This window comes from Melanaphis sacchari, unplaced genomic scaffold (genome assembly GCF_002803265.2).
Source record: "Melanaphis sacchari strain LSU unplaced genomic scaffold, SCAv2.0 Contig105_pilon_pilon, whole genome shotgun sequence".
In the NCBI taxonomy this organism is placed as follows: domain Eukaryota; kingdom Metazoa; phylum Arthropoda; class Insecta; order Hemiptera; family Aphididae; genus Melanaphis; species Melanaphis sacchari.
This window is the reverse complement of record NW_020270395.1, coordinates 945,473-967,361: the sequence shown is the minus strand read 5'-3', so window position 1 is coordinate 967,361 and position 21,889 is coordinate 945,473. Positions and strand designations below refer to the sequence as shown.

The 21,889-nt window shown below is 26.6% G+C and overlaps 1 protein-coding gene across 4 annotated transcripts in view; it reads right to left on the bottom strand.

Moving 5' to 3' along the window:
* The window catches only part of LOC112603314, a 63,771-nt gene that overhangs the window by 6,852 nt on the left and 35,030 nt on the right, over window positions 1–21,889 (bottom strand). For 2 of the 4 annotated variants that reach the window (XM_025351832.1, XM_025351831.1), the window contains exon 2: window positions 90–411. In XM_025351832.1, coding sequence (XP_025207617.1) covers window positions 90–411 — 322 coding nt within the window. Of the gene's footprint in view, window positions 1–89; window positions 412–650; window positions 823–12,809; window positions 13,566–21,889 lie in introns of those variants that run through there. The other 2 variants (XM_025351834.1, XM_025351833.1) reach the window with 2 other exon arrangements.

The following is a 21,889-nucleotide window of genomic DNA, read 5'->3' as shown; positions in this document are numbered from 1 at the left end:
CTTCATGATCAAGAATATTTTTATTTTTGTTTTTACAAAAGCACTCTATATTGTATAGAAAGGTTGTGATTTACGGTAAAATAACTTACCGGCACTGAGGTACATTCCAGACAGGAGACTACCGACCCAAGCAGTCTTTCCCTTGCCTTCTCCAAAATACTCAACGAATTCGCCGAGGAACACGCCAAAGGTGTAGGCGATCCCGTCTACAACCATGTTGCACATGAAGCTGGCAAACACGATGACCCAACCGTACCCGCCGTCTGGCGGTGGTGGCAGGTCGTGATATTCGCAAAACGAAATGCCGTCGTCCTCGGTATTCTGGACGGGCCCCATGGCCAAAGGCGGAGAGCTGGCATTTTGACGGCCTGTTTCATCGGCTCGGTCGGCGGCTGAGCATTCGCTTTCGGTCTGGAACAATAGACATCATAATATAATACGATTGATGAAATATATTTTAACGAACGACACACCGTACGAAACGAATTCGCTGCGTTGACCAAGTATAATGAGTAAACTAAATAACATAAGTTATTTTTATTATAAAAGAGACAATTTAAACATTTAAAGTAAAAACTATAAGGCATATATATATATATGTTATAAAGTCAAATAGTTGCAATGTCATTAGGTCAAATAAATGTATATACTTTAGTTCCATTCATGTTTTCAATTTTAATATATGTTTTATGTGTAGTTCGCCGCTTCAATAGCCGCGTACAATTAAACAGTCACTATAAATGTGGGCATCGGCGAGCTGGCGCCAAATTATTAGTTAACACAATTGAATAACTGTCTCTTTCAGTCGAATCGCGACCGCTCGTCAATTTAACATCGAGACTAGAAAAATATGTAACAAAACGACTAACACGATAAAGTATCTAACGAATATTCCTTGTCTATGCGATGTGTATTATATTTTTAAGCATTTCGCTCGAGACATCTGTACACGAAATCGCGAATAAGCCCTCGAACAAAAAGATAAGATTAATAGTATAATACTTATTCCTTATAGCTGTTTAAAGAATACGATTCACTGTAATATTAGTAAATGTAGAAATCACAACCGATTAACAAGTCTTAGGACATCTATACTGATGTACATAGTAATATAGTATATGAGCATGATAAAACGTTCAACGTAGTAAATATACATGTATAGACAAACAATACAAGGTCGAAAAACCACAGACATGGGAAATTAATACGTTTTTACTTGCTGTTAATGATATTAAAAACTCTTTTTTTAGGAACAGCAATTTGATTTTTAGAGGATACAAGAAACATAATAATTATTATAATAATGTGTACACGTATGATATGTTAAGGTGCTGCGGTTCAATGGTAATCAAACCGTAAATCATCAAAACATATTAAATGGACTAAATAGTAAATACCTATTAAAAAAACAATAATAAAATAAATAGCATAGGGTATTTACAATGTTAAATATTACTTCTCTAACACTGAACAATTTTCTTCTGATTCCGTAGTAAAATTATACCTGTTACTTACAATTTCATCATATTTAAAATATGTAAAAGGCATTATAAACTACAGACATTGTTAGTTTTTACACATAATATTGATGAATAATAAATGAGAGTTGAGATATCATATGTTATATTACTTAACGATATACTGCTAATATACCTTTATTAGCTTTACTACAAATTAAGTTACGATATTTTTCTAGTAAATACTTTTTTTTACCCTTAAAGGTATGACACTGCATTCTTGAAGACTTGCTGACATTAAGTAATTTCAGAGAAATTAAATTTACACTAGAAATAATAGTACTTAGAATGTCACCTATAAATTTAAATCATTTATAAGACATACAACATGTTGGAGACAAATTTGCAATGGATTCTTAAGTTAACTGTAGGCGTTTTAATTCATTGCTAGGAATGAGTCTAAATTTTGTGAGGAATGCAAAATATAATAATATATACTATTATACTATTATGTGATTGGTTTGATGTAATGCCCTGTACAAGCCACGATAAAAATGAAATACATAGCTGATGACGATATCGAACCAACATTATCACAATACATTGTATAATTTACAACGATTTTAAAGAAATCTAATGAATAATGATTAGAACACATCAACATCAATTTAAATTTTAACAATATCAGATGCCCTATTAATTAAAAAAATCAAAAACAGAACAATAAATATAAAACTTTTATTGAGCGGTTTGATAGAATGTATATTATATACATATTGCAAAGACTTTACCGAATAAAATATATTGTTTACTTTATACCTATTATATATATTTACATAATTCAAAACAATGTTGCATCACGTCGTGTGTTATTAAGTAATAATAAAAATTAAATAGGTGATTGCGCAGTGTTAAAATTACTACTTATATTATGTAAAATATACATTTGTCATTTGAAATGAATACTCAATCATGTATATAATCGCTAATTTGTCATTTTGAAGAAAATACTGGTTACTGGTTATTGGTTATTATAGTTAAAGCCATTAATACAATATTTTATATTTTAAACATAAAATTTAATTTTTTTAGGTACTGAAAAATGAGATTAAAAAAAATATTGAAATTAAAATCTATATGCTGTATACTCGAAACGATTAATTATTTCGCGTTTCTGTGGAGGAAAACAATAAAATGATCTACTTGGAAATAACAATAAAGATAGACAAGTTATTTGTTCAATGGTTCAATACCTGATATTGAATACATTAAAGTATTAAAGTTCATTACAAAGCGGATAATGGTATGTTATTGATGGAATGTCACTCATCAAATATTCTAAATTATTAACTGGAATTAAAATAAAAATGTTATTTAACTTTTTGCAAAATTTAGTTAAAGCTGAAATAATATTATGTATTATTGGTATCAAGTACATTATATACAGTATACCAATTCTTTAACAAATCTAAATTATAATCAGGTATATTTAAAGCATATAAACTTATATGCTTTAAACATATTTACTATAATTAGTAACATGTTTTTATGTAAATATTCAGTTATTTCATAAATATTTTTATTTTTTGTTTTTTCACGATTGATAACGACCAATTTTGAAATATATTTAATTTATAAAGTAAAGTCATAACTAATGCGTAAACAATGTTTAGTTTTGTATGTACTTACTTAATGGCATGGGTAACTAATTGTTTTTTTATGATTGTCTAAGTTTAAACGATCTACATAAAATATTTTGTTAAAACCGGGTAACTACATGAATATTTTTTTTTACATTGGATGTATTTTTGAACGTCAATCGTTAACAAATATGTTGAGCGTTAATGCGTTATATAAATTATATATTCAAGGCTTAAACAATGGAATATGACTATTATGCGATTGTACCGCGATTAAAAATGATTAAAATTTTTTTAGGTTTTTAAAATGAAGTAATACGATAAAACATTATATTTTCCACTTTAAGATGTGATACTTCGGTAGATAAACATTTGATTTTACTTACCTAAAAAAAAATCTATAATTCATTTAAATTGTTTTTTATTATTTCATCGACATTTACATAAAAATATAATATACAACATGGATTAATACCAATACTTAAAAATGTAAGTACTTTTAGAGATATGTATGCATGAACAATTGACAAATCTTTAAGACTTACAATTATCAATTAAGCGCACATTTATTTTTTTTAAATAAATCCATCATATAGTTAAGCCAATCGGACTAACGCTGCACAATATTAATACGTGATAAATGTTATGTAACATGTTAATATTATGAATTATATTATTTTGTGACAATTAAGCACAAAACCCTTTATAGACAAACAAGTTCCATTGAAAAAATCCTTGCTGATAGTGCGCGTGAACAATATATGCAATACGATAACGTATATAATTCGTTGTTTCAAAACTATAATTATCATCTAATTTTAATAACCATTTTATATATTATTCTGTATTGTGATATAGTTCTACTTCCACCACTATATGTATATTTAATATATAGGTTGATACTTGAGGGAGTTGGTTCATTTTTTGGCATCGGTTTATATTTAATGGCGTGGAATGCTATGCACGTATGTAAAGTAAATAATAACACAATATTTTATTTCATTACAATAACCTCGTTGTTTGGTTGGAGAAATCGAGTTACTTACGTTGAGAAACTACTGAAGTTAGACTAGTTAAGAATATTCTCATAATGAAATAAATTGCAGTACGCAATACAACTTCGCGACAAGACAAAACTGTCCACTTATCATCACATCACAATAACATAATATTATGTACACATTGAGTTCGATTACACAATAAAAATCTATTCATTTACAGTGGAAATATTTTCAACTACGAACTGCAGTAACTGAAAATGTAAATAATAACTATCATCATAATACATGTCTAAAAATTTTTTTTCAAATACATTTAATAAATACTTTTAAATTTTAATTAATAAAGGTAAACATAAAACCTACATGTTAATAGTATAATTTACAGGTTAAGAATAATAAATAACTTTCAGTTTTAATTTGAGCTATAATAAACAGATATTATTTATTTGCAAATTATTAATTATTATATAATATGCAAGCAAAACAATTTTAGTAAAAAACTCTCAAAATAATTTAATATATAAACTATTATTTAATTAATGATTAGCACTAATGGAATGGTATTCTATTTATTAATTTTTAGTTACATTGTAACTAAAAAAAAAATTGTAATTATATTGTTGAAAATAAAAGTAAATTGACAAATTGAGCATTGGCATAATTTACAAAATACAACGAAAAGTTTAATCTCATCAGGTTGTATCGACTGACATCCTGTGCATTAGCCATTAAAATAAACATATATTTTTAAAAGATTATAATAAGGAACTACTTATATCATATCAATTATTATCAAATAATTTAAGGTCTTAAACATTTAAGATTTAAAACGATATTAATATCATGAGACAAATAAAAAAAAAAGTACTACAATTAGGTACATATTTAATTACCTATACCTACCTATCTAAATATTAATGTTAATTATTGTTGGTTGGTATTCAGTTTTAAACTATTTCCAGCATATAATGAATAGAATTTTAAAGTTATAATATCATACAATATTATTCAAATAGTGAATCAGTATTTTAAATGTCGTGTTTGTAATTTGAATACAATTAATCGATTTAAACTTTATCCGGGCACCAGCATATGAAATAATCATAATATACAGAATCGAAAGACATCATCATCGAGATTTAAACTTGGACAAATTACAGTTTAAATTAATCATAAATGGTGTCAAAAGCAAGACTACAAAATATCTATTATAAACGTTTTAAAAGATTAAATTCTTTAATTCCAACTAAAAAAAAAAAAAAAAAATGTGTTTCTCTATTAAACTGCAATGTATATATTGTGTTGTGGCTTGTGGGTCAAACTGGCAGGCTAAGCCTAAAACCGGTCAAGTTTCAAAAAAATAAATAAATTAAAAATGCATCATATTAAAATAATATTATTAAATTACATTTTAGCAGCAACCTTGGCTAAGCATTGATTAAATCAATAACATTTTTCTCTTTTGAAAAATGACTCCGATTTATAAGAAAAATGTGTTTAATCTAATCAAGGACGATAATAAACAAATTTTATGCTACAAAGTTGAAACATTTTAAAACACTGACTTACGCGTCTCTTTTTAATTTGTTTTATTATAGAGGCCATTTGATGTTAAACAAATAAGCTTAAGTATTCTTAATGCAACCAATTACTGGACGCATCTAAGCCATGCCAAGGAAAACCACTATAACATTGTATACCCAATACCTACCGTAATCAGATAAAGTAATATGTGTTAAAGGTATATCATAAATAAATACAAAATAAATCATGTACAAACAACAATGAAGATATTTTAGTTAACCTTTAAAAATGGAAAATCTACATATAAAGCTAACAATAATATTGATTAATGTTATTAATTAAATCAAAAACTAATCCAATTTTATAACATTAAACGATGGTTGATGTAAGGTAAGAAATAAAATTCGGGTAACACGGAAACAAAAATTGGGTAAAATATCTTTCAGAAAAAAAGTGAAATCAATTAAGTTCTAATTTATTATTACAATTAATACTTATAAAATATAATATATTATTTATTATATAAATTACTACTTCTATTTTAATTTTCCAGTTTTATGTTTATAACAGCGGCGTTTGGCTAACGACCGATGTTCTCGCGTTATTATGGTATATCATTTTTTAATCGAGTTTCATAAAGTTTATTATGATGATAAATGGTTATTTTGCAGTTTAATTACTGCCCTTTTTTTCTTTTATACTTATAGACATTATATTATATAGTATATAATAAGGAATATTGTATGTATTTAACATATTTACCCTAGAACCTAGACACATACTTTTGAACACATGATATTTTAGATAACCGGTCAAAGGCCCGATTAAGATAAATTTAAATCTTAGTCTACATATCTAAATTTTAGTGGACCAGGGCACCTTTCATTTAAACAAGTAGGTATAGGAAATCAATTCTAAATAAGTCTAATACGCTCAAGGTTCAATAGTTCCTATAATGATGTTTCGTATCGTTCCTTTTATTTGAAAACATTAATAACATCGCCACAATTATATAATAATAATATAATGATTTCTTATTCTCGAGTACATGAGTAAAACAGATAGTACATACAAGGTCGATAAAAAAATCATTATAGCCTTTATTGGTCTTGAATATTTATTTTGAAAATCTATACAGCTGATTATAAAAATATTCATATTTTAAAAAATTGTATTTTATTGAGGTAAGAAAATATAATATGAAATATGGGTCCTCTACATTTTTGAGGCCAAGTGCACATTCGCCGATTGGTACTTTCGTAAATTTGAGCCCACCAAATCGGACTATAGAGCTATTCATAAAACAATTGTTTTTCTTTTTTCAAGGAGTAAAATATTTTATACTTGAACGATAATTTACAACTAAAATTGTTTTACTTTTAAAAAAAAATCAGGAGTAGGAGTTGTATGTACCTATAAAAGTATATTTATTCCAAAAATCAAACGATTATTTAATTTTATAAAAATTAAAAACGAATTTTACATAACTATAAATAAACCTAAATATGATCAAAACCCGTGTTACATGTTGATATTTTCGAAATTAAAATATAATATTATAATGAAAACAATAGCTGTCTTGCCTCGGGGTAAGCAAAGTACCCAAGTGATACGAGTATCTGAAACTACTACAGCAGGCAGTAACATTTAATTTTAATACTTTCTGTTCGCATAACTCAATATTTATTTTTTATTATAAGACGTTAAACATGTCATATTTTATAAAACATAGTGATATAATTGCATATTAAATTTTGTGGATTTATATTTACTTATTTACATTTGAAGTATATTCTAAGGAACATTATCTAAGAATTAAAATAAAAAAGTGGTTTTTGATCATATTGGAATTTTCGAGAAGGCCCAAACTGACACTAACTGAAAAAACTGGTTGGGTGCATATTAATTCAAACACATATATTATAGATATTAACTGCAATGCGATATTATTTTCGTATGTAAAACGTAGTTCTACTATATAATTTTTGGAAAAAATCGATAGCTTATATAAAGGTAAACAACATATATAGTTAAAAACTTACATTTTTATCAACATTTATTTATCAGTCACTATAGGGAACGGTAATGTCGTTACTCAAGAATGTCAAAACACTAAAATCAAGTAAGTTTTAATAATTGTTTATCAAAACTAACTACAATACTACATATATATATTCAATATTTAGTAAGTATATAGTAGTGCCATTGCCTAATGTCATAATTTAAAAATCATATAAATCTGCATAGTATAGAGACAAATGACAAACATTACAAAAGGGATAAAGTTTATCATGACATAAAATTCGATAAAAATTAAAAATTTTTAAATATGACGTGTTATACATATATTATTTCATCAAGATTAGGTAGAAAGGAAGTCGCAGTTTATAATTGTAAGCAAACACATTACACAACCAATGACATTAAGATACCGAATATAGATATATGAACACATATTTAATATTCTAAGTATCAATATCAGTGCACTGTACACATATAAAGTAAAGCATAATTCAAAAATGAGCGGTGTTTTATGATTGTTTGTGTAATTTAGATTTACATTGATCATACATTTAAAAATATATGTAAAGCTTAAAACAGTTTTTTAATGAAAAACAAATGATTTTCTTTACATAAATACAGATTATAGTATAACTTATTATAAATGACGCAAGAAATATGATTTAAGACAATATATTCCTAAATAAGTGCATAATATATTTAGCAACTCGTTAAATACTCAGTTCAATCTATAAACTATACAATAAATGAATATGTGACACGGTGGTTAGCAAACTAGGTTAGTTTAACATTAATTGGAACGTAAGATAAATAAAACAATTTAAATCGATAATATTTATTTTTATTTTATCGTTACTCAATCAATTCACTTTAGATAACCGCATGCTGAACATCAATTAATTTTTGAATTCATAAAATTTGAAGACAATAGATTAAACGTTACTGCGTACCAATTAGTAATTTGTTTATTGACAGTAGTTTATTTACAATCAATATTCACTACACTAAAACAAGGAATAATCGTAATACTCGTTCGTATCTCAAAACAATATAAAATGATTATATAATAATGACAATTTAAAATGTATAAGTTTCCACTTAAATACATTTTTCATTGTTTGATTATGATGTCGAATGAAAATTGAAAATATATATAGCCGAAATAATTTTATACATAATTTAAGAAAATTGGTAACATGTACTCAACTTATTTACAAGTTTTTCAACACCCAATTAATAATTATAATTTTTTATAATTTTAAAGACCGTCAAAGTTGAAACTATTCTTATCTTTCAAACATTTTAAGTAATATTTAATAATTATAAGTACATTTTAATAAACGAGTACCTATAATTTATTTACAGCGAAATATTAAATATCAATCAATTGAATAAACTTATACGTAACTATATTTTGATATAAGTAGGTAGGGACTTTGAATTTTTAGACATAGTTCAGTGGTATCAAAAATAAATATAAAATAGTAAATATTATATTTTATTTCACAGATTACAATTATTATACCTACAATCCTTGCATTTCCGAGTAAATGTCGATAAGGAGAATATTATTTTCATTTTACGAATGTTGGAACAAAATATATAACTATTGAGTTTATTCATAATTCACTATTAGTAAAATAATGAGTATAATCATACAACAGTATAAATCGGGTCATTAATATGTTAACCTATACTAAATAACTAGGTAAGACACTTTCGAATTCATTCAAATTTATATTTTACCTATATAGATCAAATTTAAACAAATAGGTAAATCATTATCATTATATAGATTTAAATCAGTAAATCTGCAATAATAAATCTGTAAACGTACATAACTAAATTTCGGGACTAGGTTATTGTAAGCTTATCTCACATCTCAAATTTAAACTAATAACTGATTGACTAAAGCAATGATAAATATAAATACACGTCATAAGTACTAACCTATTGCTTATGATTCAACTTGATGAAAAGTATTTTACCTATTTGAAGTTATTGAAATGAGAAAACAACTAATCATTTTATTTTTGCTGATATGGATAGTTTTAAAAATAAACTCACAAATGACAATTATAATTAAAAATATAATTCTCAATGATTTATCCTATATACGTATGTGTTATTTAGATACCTATGCTATTAACTTTAGCGTTGTTAGATAGGTATATTCAGAAAAAATGAAATTTCGACGAATTTTAAAGGCATCAAAGAATTCCGAGGGCAGTTTTTAATGGTCTCCAATAAGAGTTTTAAACTTTAATCATTCAAAAAGAAAATGTTGTGAAATCAGAATTAAAATGCTTAAAATATGCCGACCACCGAAAAATTCTAAACTTTAGTTAAGATATACTAGTAAAGTACTAACAACGTGTACAATCGGCTAATCACTACTAACTTAGTCGATATAGTTATCAATAATTCGATGGTAAAATCAACTACCAACTATCATGAATAATAATTCAAATAATATTCATTATTTGATCAATAATTTAGACAAAATATTATGTTAATTAAGTATTTTCTACGAACAAATTATTGGATATTTTAATACATTATGCATGGGTAGTACAAATAGTTATAAATAAAATGTTATTTTTCATTTATATCTACCAAAATCAAATTGAGCAAAGTTCGTTGACCGATAAAATATTATAAAGAATTTGAAAGTTCATGTAAAGAACAAGAATGGATAGATAAATAAATAGTTAATTTTACTTTTTTATATTATTATATATTATAAACTATAAACTTTACTATTTAATAGCTAATAATAAACAAACAAGTATTTAAGAAAAATCAATCGCAATTTATATAATTTAAATTTAAAAGTATTTATTAATGAAGCTTAATTCAAAACTCAAGTTAAATTTTTAGAAAAAAATCGATTTATGTATTCATTAATCAATTAATTAGTAATTAACTATTTATAATCTTTAAGTCAAATTTTTTTTTGAATAACAAATTATAGACAATATTTTAAAGTAGTCGATTGTGCCCGAATCACGCTAAATCACTAAATAGGATTAAAATTTAGAACATTAGATACCAAAGAAAAATAAACGATGAAACTCATTTGTTTAGACTAGTAATGGCTTAATATTTAATACATTAAAAATACACATTATCTTCACTCAAAGATAAATAAACGCATATTATAAGCTGTGATATTTGACGTCACTAACTAGGATACACGCGTATCTTTTTACTGGTGTAATAAATTCAAAACCAATTAAGTAGGTATAGTAGGACAATTTTATTATTATCTTATTAAAAAACTTGAAATATAAAAACGAGATAAAAAAAATAAACAAATAGAAAAGTTTGTTTTTCAAAACTAGCAAACCAAACGGTTTAGTGTACAAAAATGATTTGTTTTCACGATCATACAATCCAATAAAATAACAATGAACTTGATATATTTATTTAAATCAGAAACAATGAGCATTTAATGTAATTTGTCAATATATTTATAAAAATCAAGATAAAAAAACTGACAAAATTAAAATGTATGAGGATCTATGATTTATTAAAGATAGCAGGCCAAACACAAAGGGGAGATTTAATCCCCCCGTCGCTTTTTTTCATTTAGGTCATTAACAGCTATTGATTTTATCAAATTAAATAGAAGTTTACCTCTACAAGACTCCTGAAGTATAATATATGATCGAAAAACAATAATTAATAAACAGTCATGTATTTAAAAAATGAAATAAATACAATACTTTTTATAATACTATTTTTTTTTTTCATAACTCTCTTAATGAAGAAATCCTGTGCGCATGTTTAATATAGGTAAGTATAATTAATAGTACTTACTAAAGTTATAATTTAAACTTCCAAATACTAGAATTAGTCATAAGTTTGACTTATTATTTAACGACTTGAAATGTATTTATTTAACATAATACTAGTTTACTAGTTAGTATTTAGTATATTAATAATTTTAAATAAGAATGAAACTTAATTCTTAATAATACATCGAAGTAGCTAACAGAATATTAGGAATTGAAATCAATGTACAGGAAAAACATAGAAATAAGTCTCAGACAGTTAGTACATTTGACTTCAACATTAAATTGTATTAAAAAAAAAAATCTAAATAAAATCTTGAATAATTATAATTCGATATAATTGTTTAATAAATGTAACAATTTATCTTCAAATTTACCCATGATTTGGAATTTGAAAACTCCGATAGCCCACATTGGGCTTAAATAATTGTACTTTTTATATTTCACTTTTGTTGATACTTGATAAGCGTAATCAAGAATAAACAAATCGATTTTGAACTTTTCATGGATAAATAAGTCATATAGCTGTATCTCAAGCTGTACACAATAAAATATTAAACAATAACTAGGTAACTGGATTATAAAATCAATTCGTATGATTTTCGGAGCGAAAGTAAGCTAATATGCCGGCATAGACCTTCTATTACAACAATTATTGTTGTTATCGATGTTATTTAGATAGATCTGAGTGTTATATCGCCGCTCAGGTGTTTTCACCGTTTCGCCTCTCACCACCCGCCCACCCACCCACCCACAAAACGAAAGCACAACATCAACGGCCTACTCGCGCGAAAAAAAATCAGTCGACTGCGATAACTGTTATCACGACGGGCGGCGTTCAACGATTGCGGAAATGCAAGACCGACACATAATTTATTATAAACCTTAGCACGCACGATCGTCAGCAGGTACTTATACCTGGGCCCACCGGTTCCGAATCCAGTGGCTGACGTATGTCACGCCGTCTAATTTTAGTACCTAAACCATCAAACGGCTAACGTCGGACTCGGATTGACCGAGAGCCAAAAAAATCATCGTAGACGAGCGTCCTAAATTTCGATTTCTTCAAACGACACACACAGTCAACGAAGATGAGGCGTGGACGACAAGACGTTAACTCTTCCTCGGAATCGTTTTAGTCGGTTATCGATATCAATATTAAAACATTAATGACCTTACTGTAAATTAGAAAGACACGAGTAGCGGGGAAAAAAAATCCAAAAACTAGAAAGACCACACCGCATACACAACCATGGTTAATTTTAAAAATATTTTTTCAAAAACATATCCCTCTTTTCCCCCACCATCGCCACACATATACACACACATTAATAGCGGTGGCAATCACCGACGCGTATTCAAACTGACCTTAGACATGGCGGCGATTGGAGACGCTACACGGAAACGACTACAAAAATCGGATCTTGATGTGACACGACGGCAGTGTTAAGTGGATGTAGACAGTACAGCAACAAAAGCCGGCCGGCCGAGACGTCGGTGACCGGTGGCGTCGTCGGGAGCACAGGAAACACGGTCGTGCTAACTAGACACCGACGCGTTTCAATGGCGACAGTAAAATGGCGTCGTCTGGCACGTAGACATTTTGAACGGCGCGACGGTACGGGTACGATGATGGCGCGTGTTCTCCGGGGTACGACAACGGTAATTGCACACCCCTACGGCGTTAAGACGATTGCCGCCGTACAAAATATCGCGACTGAAGTACCGTCGTTGTTTAAAATCCGTCGTCTCGTCGGCGCGCCGCTCGTCCAAATGACGGGACGGTAAACGAATCCGTGCGTTTACGAAACGGAAACGATTCGAATTATTTTCGAAAAATGAAAATACAAAAGTTATTTTATTTATTGGCGGCAGCGTCGTCGACCGTACACTGTACGGGTGGTACAAACACTACAACAGTGGTGTCGTGCGGTGCGCGTGTTTGTGTGCGCGGTGCACTGCGGTGGTGTGCTGTGGCTGTGGTAGCGCGGCAGCCTGCTCGCACGTCAAGAAACCATGGCCGACTGACGGGCACACGGGGACGGGACGTCGGTCGGGCGACAGAAACCGTTGTGTGTGAACATCGAGCGTACGCGTGTGCGTGCGTGCGTCCCAGCCAGCCAGCGATCGGCGACACGAAACGCTACCGATCTCACTGACGCGGCGGCCGCAGTACTCGCTGTACGCCTGTAACAACTAGCGGTGTACAGTGTACACCACGATTACACCGGTGCGGGTGTCGGGTGGGATGTGCAAGTAAGTGTGTGCAACACGCAGAACGGCGTCGGTGGTAGAGCGGTGACGACGGCGCCGGCGGCGGTGGACGCAACAGCCATATTATTATCCATCGGTGACGTCACGACCTAGTGCGGCACTGTGACCGCCGGTATCTCCGTGAACCGCCGTCGTTGTTGTTATTTTGTTTTTGTATATTATACTATTTTCACCGACACATCGCATTATTGAAATGTTTTAAAATACGTTATTGTTTCAATATTAATAATATGCGGTCCGAATTTGATAACGACGTCGGTTGAGTAGGTGCGCATTTTTCCGTCGCGTCGTCAGTTATTTTCTATTGATTGTCGGCGGCGGCAACGACGGTGGTGCTTATTGTTACGACACACGGACATTGAAGATCGATGAATTCGGTCATAAACTTAACTTCGATGGAATACTGTTTTTTTATTATGTTATTATGATTTGTTACCTGACTTCACTGGTGAAATAAACAAACAAGTATAAAATGCGACACTCGGTGTATTTTGGTTTTTGTATAATTACATCAGTTCACTGGAATGTCAGTGTATCTTTGTTTGTGGATTAATATGAATGAGGTGGAAAATCCATCTGAAGTTTGTTCGGTCTTGCCCATCGGATGTAATTTAACTTGCTAAAATTCTAAACGTTTCTGGTATTTCTTTACAAAAAATATTTCTTCTTTTTTTTTTTAATTGATTGTGTTTAAATTTTTAGACGATAAATTAACTACACATTGCCATTTATAAATACTTATAAATATATAGATAATCTGATTACGTAGTATTAAATTAAAATAATAGTATTCGCACACATGCCACCACCACCTCCCTTCGAAATTTTTGTGAGGTGGTTGGAGAGGATGTTTGACGTCACAATAGTACATTACAATTTTGTATCACAATAATATTATGTAATATAATCAATGTAGAAGTGGTAGGAATATAGATACTGATATTTTATTTAAATTGGTCAACCAAAACTATAGTGGCAATTGTCCCAACGTTTTGGAGGAGGGCTTCACTCTTTAATGTTTGGTATTTTTGAACACGTGTGATCAGACTTAAGATAATCCCATCCCCGTCATCATTTTACTCGCATATTATTATGAGTTACAGACAGTTACAATGGTTCAACTATAAACAGACGATGCTTTAATATAATTAAATAGTGGCATTCTGTCTACTCGTCGTTGTATTGTGTTTTGGAATTCGGGTCGCTTCATTTATTTCAGACTACCTATACATACAACACACCACTGACTACTGTTACCTACTCAAGGGATAAGATCTCTATATTTTATGTTGGTACTGAAATTAAATTGCTCTCAAGCAACTTCTTTTGGTTACGATTTCAACTTCTTGAAAAACCTATCAATACACGTAATCGTTTTTACAAAACACAACGAGGGTTTATGGCATTTTGTTACAACTTTGTTCGTAATTATTCATAAATATCGCAATAATAATAGTGTCAACAATTTAAAAATAATTAATTTTGTCAAAAATTAATCACATATATAATATATACTATATTATATAATAGGTAATTGTAATTATTGTTATAAATATTTTGATATTTTAAGTTATAATATAATATGTAATACAATTTTAATTTATATTCGTTGTGTAATTACATAGATACCTCTTCATTAACGTAGGTATATAAAAAATGTTGATTTCCAGATAATAAAGTATACTAATTATATGATACAATTCATTAATATAAACGAATATATGTATTAGGTTTTTTAAAATGTCTGTTTAATTAATATTTACGTAAATACGATAAATGTATTAACACATTTAAAGTAATGAATGTAGTCATGTAGGTATAAAAAATAAATATAGTGTGGATAAGTACAAAGCAAAATAAACAACAAAAGAATAATGAAAATTTGTGTTTTTTTTTTCGTTTCAAACGAAACATTTAGACATTTCATAATTAAACCATTGAAGTATGAATATATTATTTGATAATTCTTTTAAAAAAGTGAAAATCCATTGATTATACATATATACACTTATGTATTTTCGGTAAAAATTAAAAAGCGTATTTTATTTCAAAATAGATGACATTTTTGTACGCCTTTGATTTATATATAAGCATACAAAGATAATCAATACTAAGTAATATGTTTACGTCAAGCAGTAATTAAAATTAAAATAAGTATGTATCAATCGCCGGTCGTTATGCCATAACGAATTACTAAATATACAAATACAGTAAATTACTATTAAGTATGGTAAGTAATTAATAAGTTAAATTATTGTGAGTTGCGTCATATAAAAAACTCGAATGACATACATTATAACATTTATAACTGTATAGACATTATTTTATTTTTTTTATATAATATATGAACGGGAAAAGCTATAGGACGCAAATATTATTTAGTTACATAAACTATATAATATAATTTTAAATGTTCTTACACTCTAAAAATGAACGTATAAATCAATATTATTGTCATAATATAAAACTTTCATTTAATATAAACAATAATTTAAAATAATTTAACATAGTATTATATAGTATACGTACCATTAAATCATTTTTTTATCGTATATATTTTGTTAAACTTATATTTTTACATATTTCTACATATTACATTCCTAATTTGTTTCTTAATTTTAAAAATAAATCGTATAAAAACATAAATCACTACAATATCAATAAATATTATTTGATATCGTTCTATGTTTTATTGAAATCTCAAATTTAGGTATTCACCAAAATGATATTAACATTATCATTACATTAAATTGCAGTTAAAAAACAAAATATATTCGTTATTTAATACAATAATATATCAAAAATAGTCACATATGACATGGACATTTACGCACTAAGCATAGTATATAATTGAATACAGAAATAAAATTATTGTCTATATATTTATCTCTATAGCTGAATTATCGATTGTGTAACCATTTTTATAGTTTAACCAGGAAACTTATAAGAGTTTTCAAATCTATTAAACTTAGGTAGGTAATTATTAAATTACAATTATTTAAATATGACAGTATTTTGATTAAGCCATTCATTATTGTTGCACGTGAACATAATATAATTTAAAACAAACATATACCTAATGATAATAATATGCATCGAGACTTGAGAATTTATGTAGTATTATCCACTATAGTAGGAATGAACATTTACACGTTTAAAATACGGGAAAGAGTAATTATTATTTAAAAACTAGATAATAATGTAATATTATTACATTATTAAGTATACTTTCGTCTTGAATAATATTATATATTTGCATACCATAGCGTACTTGTGCAGTTAAAATATAAAAACATGTTTACTATGTATACCTATCTGCATGTTTTTTAAATGTACTAAACAACATACTGTTAGTATTGATATATTGTACATAGATAAAATATATAAGCTTAAATGTATAGAAAGATCCAAATATAGGAATTTCTACAAGATTATTTTATATCATTATTTTATTAACACATTAATTAACACAAGATTTATCAGTATTCAGTACCAATAACGCATAAAGTTGCATAAATAGTTATTACCCTACCTTATTACTTTATACATTTCCAATATTTATCAAGGATAATATTGTGTCATTATATTATATATGGGTTAACACCTTCATAAAAATAAATGTGGATTTTGTTATTTATAAGCTATATTTTTGTTAGTGAATGGTTTGAGATCAGAACATTAAGTCGTTATTACAAGCAAATATTCTTCTCCATCGTACTATTTTTTTGACATTTTTTTATATCGATATGGAGTTCATGCCATCTAAGTATTTTACATTAATTTTCAATAAACTATCATCCCAAATAAATATGAGTTATTTTTAACAATTTTATATTGTTATACTGAATTTGATTAATACAAATAAATAAAATTCAATGTATCAAAATATTGATATATATTAATTGTTCGCAGTTAATAATTATCCTTGAAATTGTTAAAAATTTACAATTTGTAAATTAAAAATCAATTAAACAGTCAATAAAAATTAATTAATATTTAGTCCACTGTCTAAGACATGGATGTTTTTATAAATAATTTTATAGAACACAGATTTTTTAATTCTAATTACAAATAAGTATATGTTATACAATACCTAAAATAAAATAAAACTTACAATTTCCCCTTTAGAGCATTTTAACGATATAATTTTACTTATCTTTTTATTTTTAATTGAAAGTACTCATAATCTATAGAAAGAAATTATATGTTTTTAAGAAATTTCTTACATGCAATTTAACTATTTTGAACTTGTCATGACTCATGAAAACGGCGTCTTTGAAGGGAGTAATCGCTTTTTTGTAAAAACACTTTTTTTGATAACACTTATATAAGTAAAATTAAATATGATTGAATTGAATTGTATACGATTCACATTGATTAATGTGACACATACAAAATACTATTAATAATTAAAAAGTTAAATGGTTATATTATGATACATTATTTTATAATATGCAGTTAAAATTGTCATCTACACATCAACCATCAACGTTTACCATTATCAAATGTTACAATCAGAATAAAATCGTTAATAAATATTCTTAACTTAAATTTGATAAGTCAAATCAATATAATATTAATCATAATAACATTATTTAGAAAAATATAGGCAAGTAGAATCGCTGTTCACTATTAAGTGTGTGTTAAATTTGAATTAAATGATATAATGTTATACACGAAAAAAGTATTTTAAGCAAAAACAGTCAGTTATTCTACATCACTAAGTAAATTTCATCATCTATTAGTCATTTGTTTTACTTTAAGTACTACAATATATTGATATAATTTTTTCTTAGATAATGTTGATAATTTAGTATTTAATAATTATAATAATATGCATTTATTCATTTTTATAAACATTCATAAATTGGAATTTAATTTAATCTTTGTGTAAATATCTTAAAACAGCATCAATAAACTCATGATATAAATAGATATTATATTAAAATAAATCAAAAATATCAATGCGTATAGTAAAATTCATGATAAACGTAGGTAAAAGTTTTATGTTTCCACGAATGTTTTTAAATTATAATATAATTATTAACATCTTTATATATTATTTCATCCCAATTCGAACTTAAAATGTCTATAAAAAATAACTATCGTTATATATTTTTAAATTTTACGGCTTCATTATGAAAAAAAAAAAAAAAATAATGAATTAAATTTTCAAAAATAAAGATATAAAATGAAAAGTTTTTACGAATTTCCTTAAAATTCAAACTTTAAATGCATATAAAAATAATTGTGTCTAAGTATTTTTAATATTTTTATACAAATATAAGAATAACATTTGTGGGATTTTGCATTCAATTTTCATGAGTTTTGACCAGCGAATTATTTTTTATGGACATTTAAAGAAAAAAAATTGAAAATTTCTGCTTAAAAATAGCTCAAAAATACTTAGAAAATATGATTGTAAATAGAAATTAATAAAATAAATGTTTGATAAAAATCTTAAGTTTCTACTGTTTTTTGTTTTCGAATTACATAATTATAAACAAAATCAATTTTATCGAAAATTATCTTTATATAAAAGTTCACGTTTTCCATTAATTTTTGTTTATTTTTCTTAATTATTATAAATTAAGAAAAATAAACACTGGGAAATTTCAAGTTTGACTACTCAAAAGTAGAGACTAAATTCAATTCGATATCCAAAACACTTTTTGTTTTTGAAAGCCTAAGCATTTTATTGAAAACTTATCTTCTATTTAAACACAAAAAAAACACATTATGATAAATTTAATCCATTTATCGTTTCGCTAAGAATCAAAAATAACAATAAAATTATTCTGATTACTCGGATTATTCTGATCGTAAAATTATAATGTTTCACCACATGCAATTCTCGTAACTGTACTCCATTAACGACAGCCAAAGTACAAGTACATACAACCAATAGCAAGGTTAAACTATAAAGACAAAAAAAATTCTTAAGAAATAAATTTCTAGTACTCTAACCTATTTAAATGATCGATTACAATGGCATAACCAGGATTGTGATTTTTCCTAGTGTTTTTTTTTTTCTGAAAAAAAAAAAAAAATACAAAATAATATATGTCTAGATCCCCAATTCTGAAAATAAGTCATAGTTCTGTAATTGATTGACTTTTTGATATATAAATATTTATAACTAGGAAGCCAAGTGAGCAGTATCTAGTATCTACTATATAATATTTATATAATATACCTAATAATAAAATAATACAATTTCAAATAATTTATTGACGAATTAATAGTTTTATAAGTTTACGTATGAAATAAGGTAAGAAATGTATTAAAATTATATCAAATTATGCATTGTTATAAAAACAGATAACATACAACAAATAATTTATAAAAATGTTAAATACTATTCAGTTAAGATCAAAATAGCTTTCGAACTTAATACTTAAGGTATAAAAATTGATAAGAGTTGAACTACACAAATTCATAAAAAAAAATAAATAATATTTTAATTTTACACATAGTTTTGGGTGAAACATTTAGAATTTATTAATTACTGGGCTTTTAATTATACTTAAATAGTAAGAAATGTATTTTTTTGTAAAAATAGGATGTAGGTACAAATAACTGTTTTTGTTATACTATTATACACTCGTATCTAAATTTATCTCTGTTCTCAATTTTTAAATAAGATAATAGGAAATCAACTAAGAACATTATTTTATTCAGTGTAAAAATAAATATTAAATTGAAATTTTTTAAATAGATATGATTATAGTAAAACTAAAGATGTCTGAAGATTAAACAAATTATTATTTGTATATTTCAATATATGTTATAAGTTTTTAATACAATAAAAAATGTTTAATTTTTACTACACATCAATCATTTGAAGGTTAACGTATCACACAGGTTAATAGACTTACTGGTTTACAATATTTATATACGACATTATTTTATTTTGTTATAATAATTAATAAAATTCAAGATCACTATCCACTGATCGCCATCATATATTGAATGCGATGATTTAAAAATAATGTGAAATAATGCCCCTAGGTAGATAAAAAAAAAATCTATGCTTTCTAAATAGGTATTTTTAATTTAAAATAGTTTTTGAAAGGTATGTAATTTAACTATTGTAAAAAATATAGGAAACAATTGAGAGGACAATAGTTGTTTTACAATAAGTATATTTGATAAAGGATAATAATAATATATTAATATGTCTAGGTACGTTCTTATTGTATATACGGGAGATGGTAAACTGCGGCAAAATTTACCTTTTTCTAAAAGTCGATATGTGAACTGCGGCAAAAAAATAATTAAGATTATACAATCTGCGACAAAACCGATAAGATACATCATACAAACTGCGGCAATTTATTTTATATACTTATACATGTTTATTGTTTAATTAGGTATAATTTATACGTATTACGTGTTATGGCAGCTATTAGTATCTCTTAAAGTACTAGGCGTAAAAATAAAGAAAACCCAATTTTTAAAATTGAAAAATATATTATTATTAAAAATTAGATCATAATGATTGTATAATCAAAAAACCAATTTTAAAATTAAAAAATATTATTATTATATTAAAAATTATTTAAAAAAATTGTTTAATTAAAAAAAATAAATAAATAAATAAATAATAATACAATAGGTATCTAATTAAATTGCCGCAGTTTGTATGATATATCTTTCGGTTTTGTGGCAGATTATATAATCTTAATTTTTTTTTTGTCGCAGTTTACATATCGACTTTTTGAAAAAGGTAAATTTTGCCGCAGTTTACATACAGCCGTATATACAACTATCAACCTGAATAATAAACATAAAACTACCTGTAAAACTAAAACGGTACAGCAATTAAAAAGTTATTTATCTCGACTTCTAGTTCTAAAACACTTGTAACATATGTACTTCTGTATAATGAATGTTTGACAATTATATTAAACAATATTTAAAGTCCAATTTGGAAACGTTAATAATATACAATTGATATATATAAACATTATTATAATAATGGTTACATACATATAAATTGTAAATTAAAAATAAATAGTGATATGTGTTATTCATATTATAATCATATACATATATGTATTAAATTATACTAATATAGGACATAGGTAAATAAAAATAATTTGATGAATGAATAACCCGCAACATCTATTATCATCAACCTTGCTATAACCCATATACTACTCGATATACTA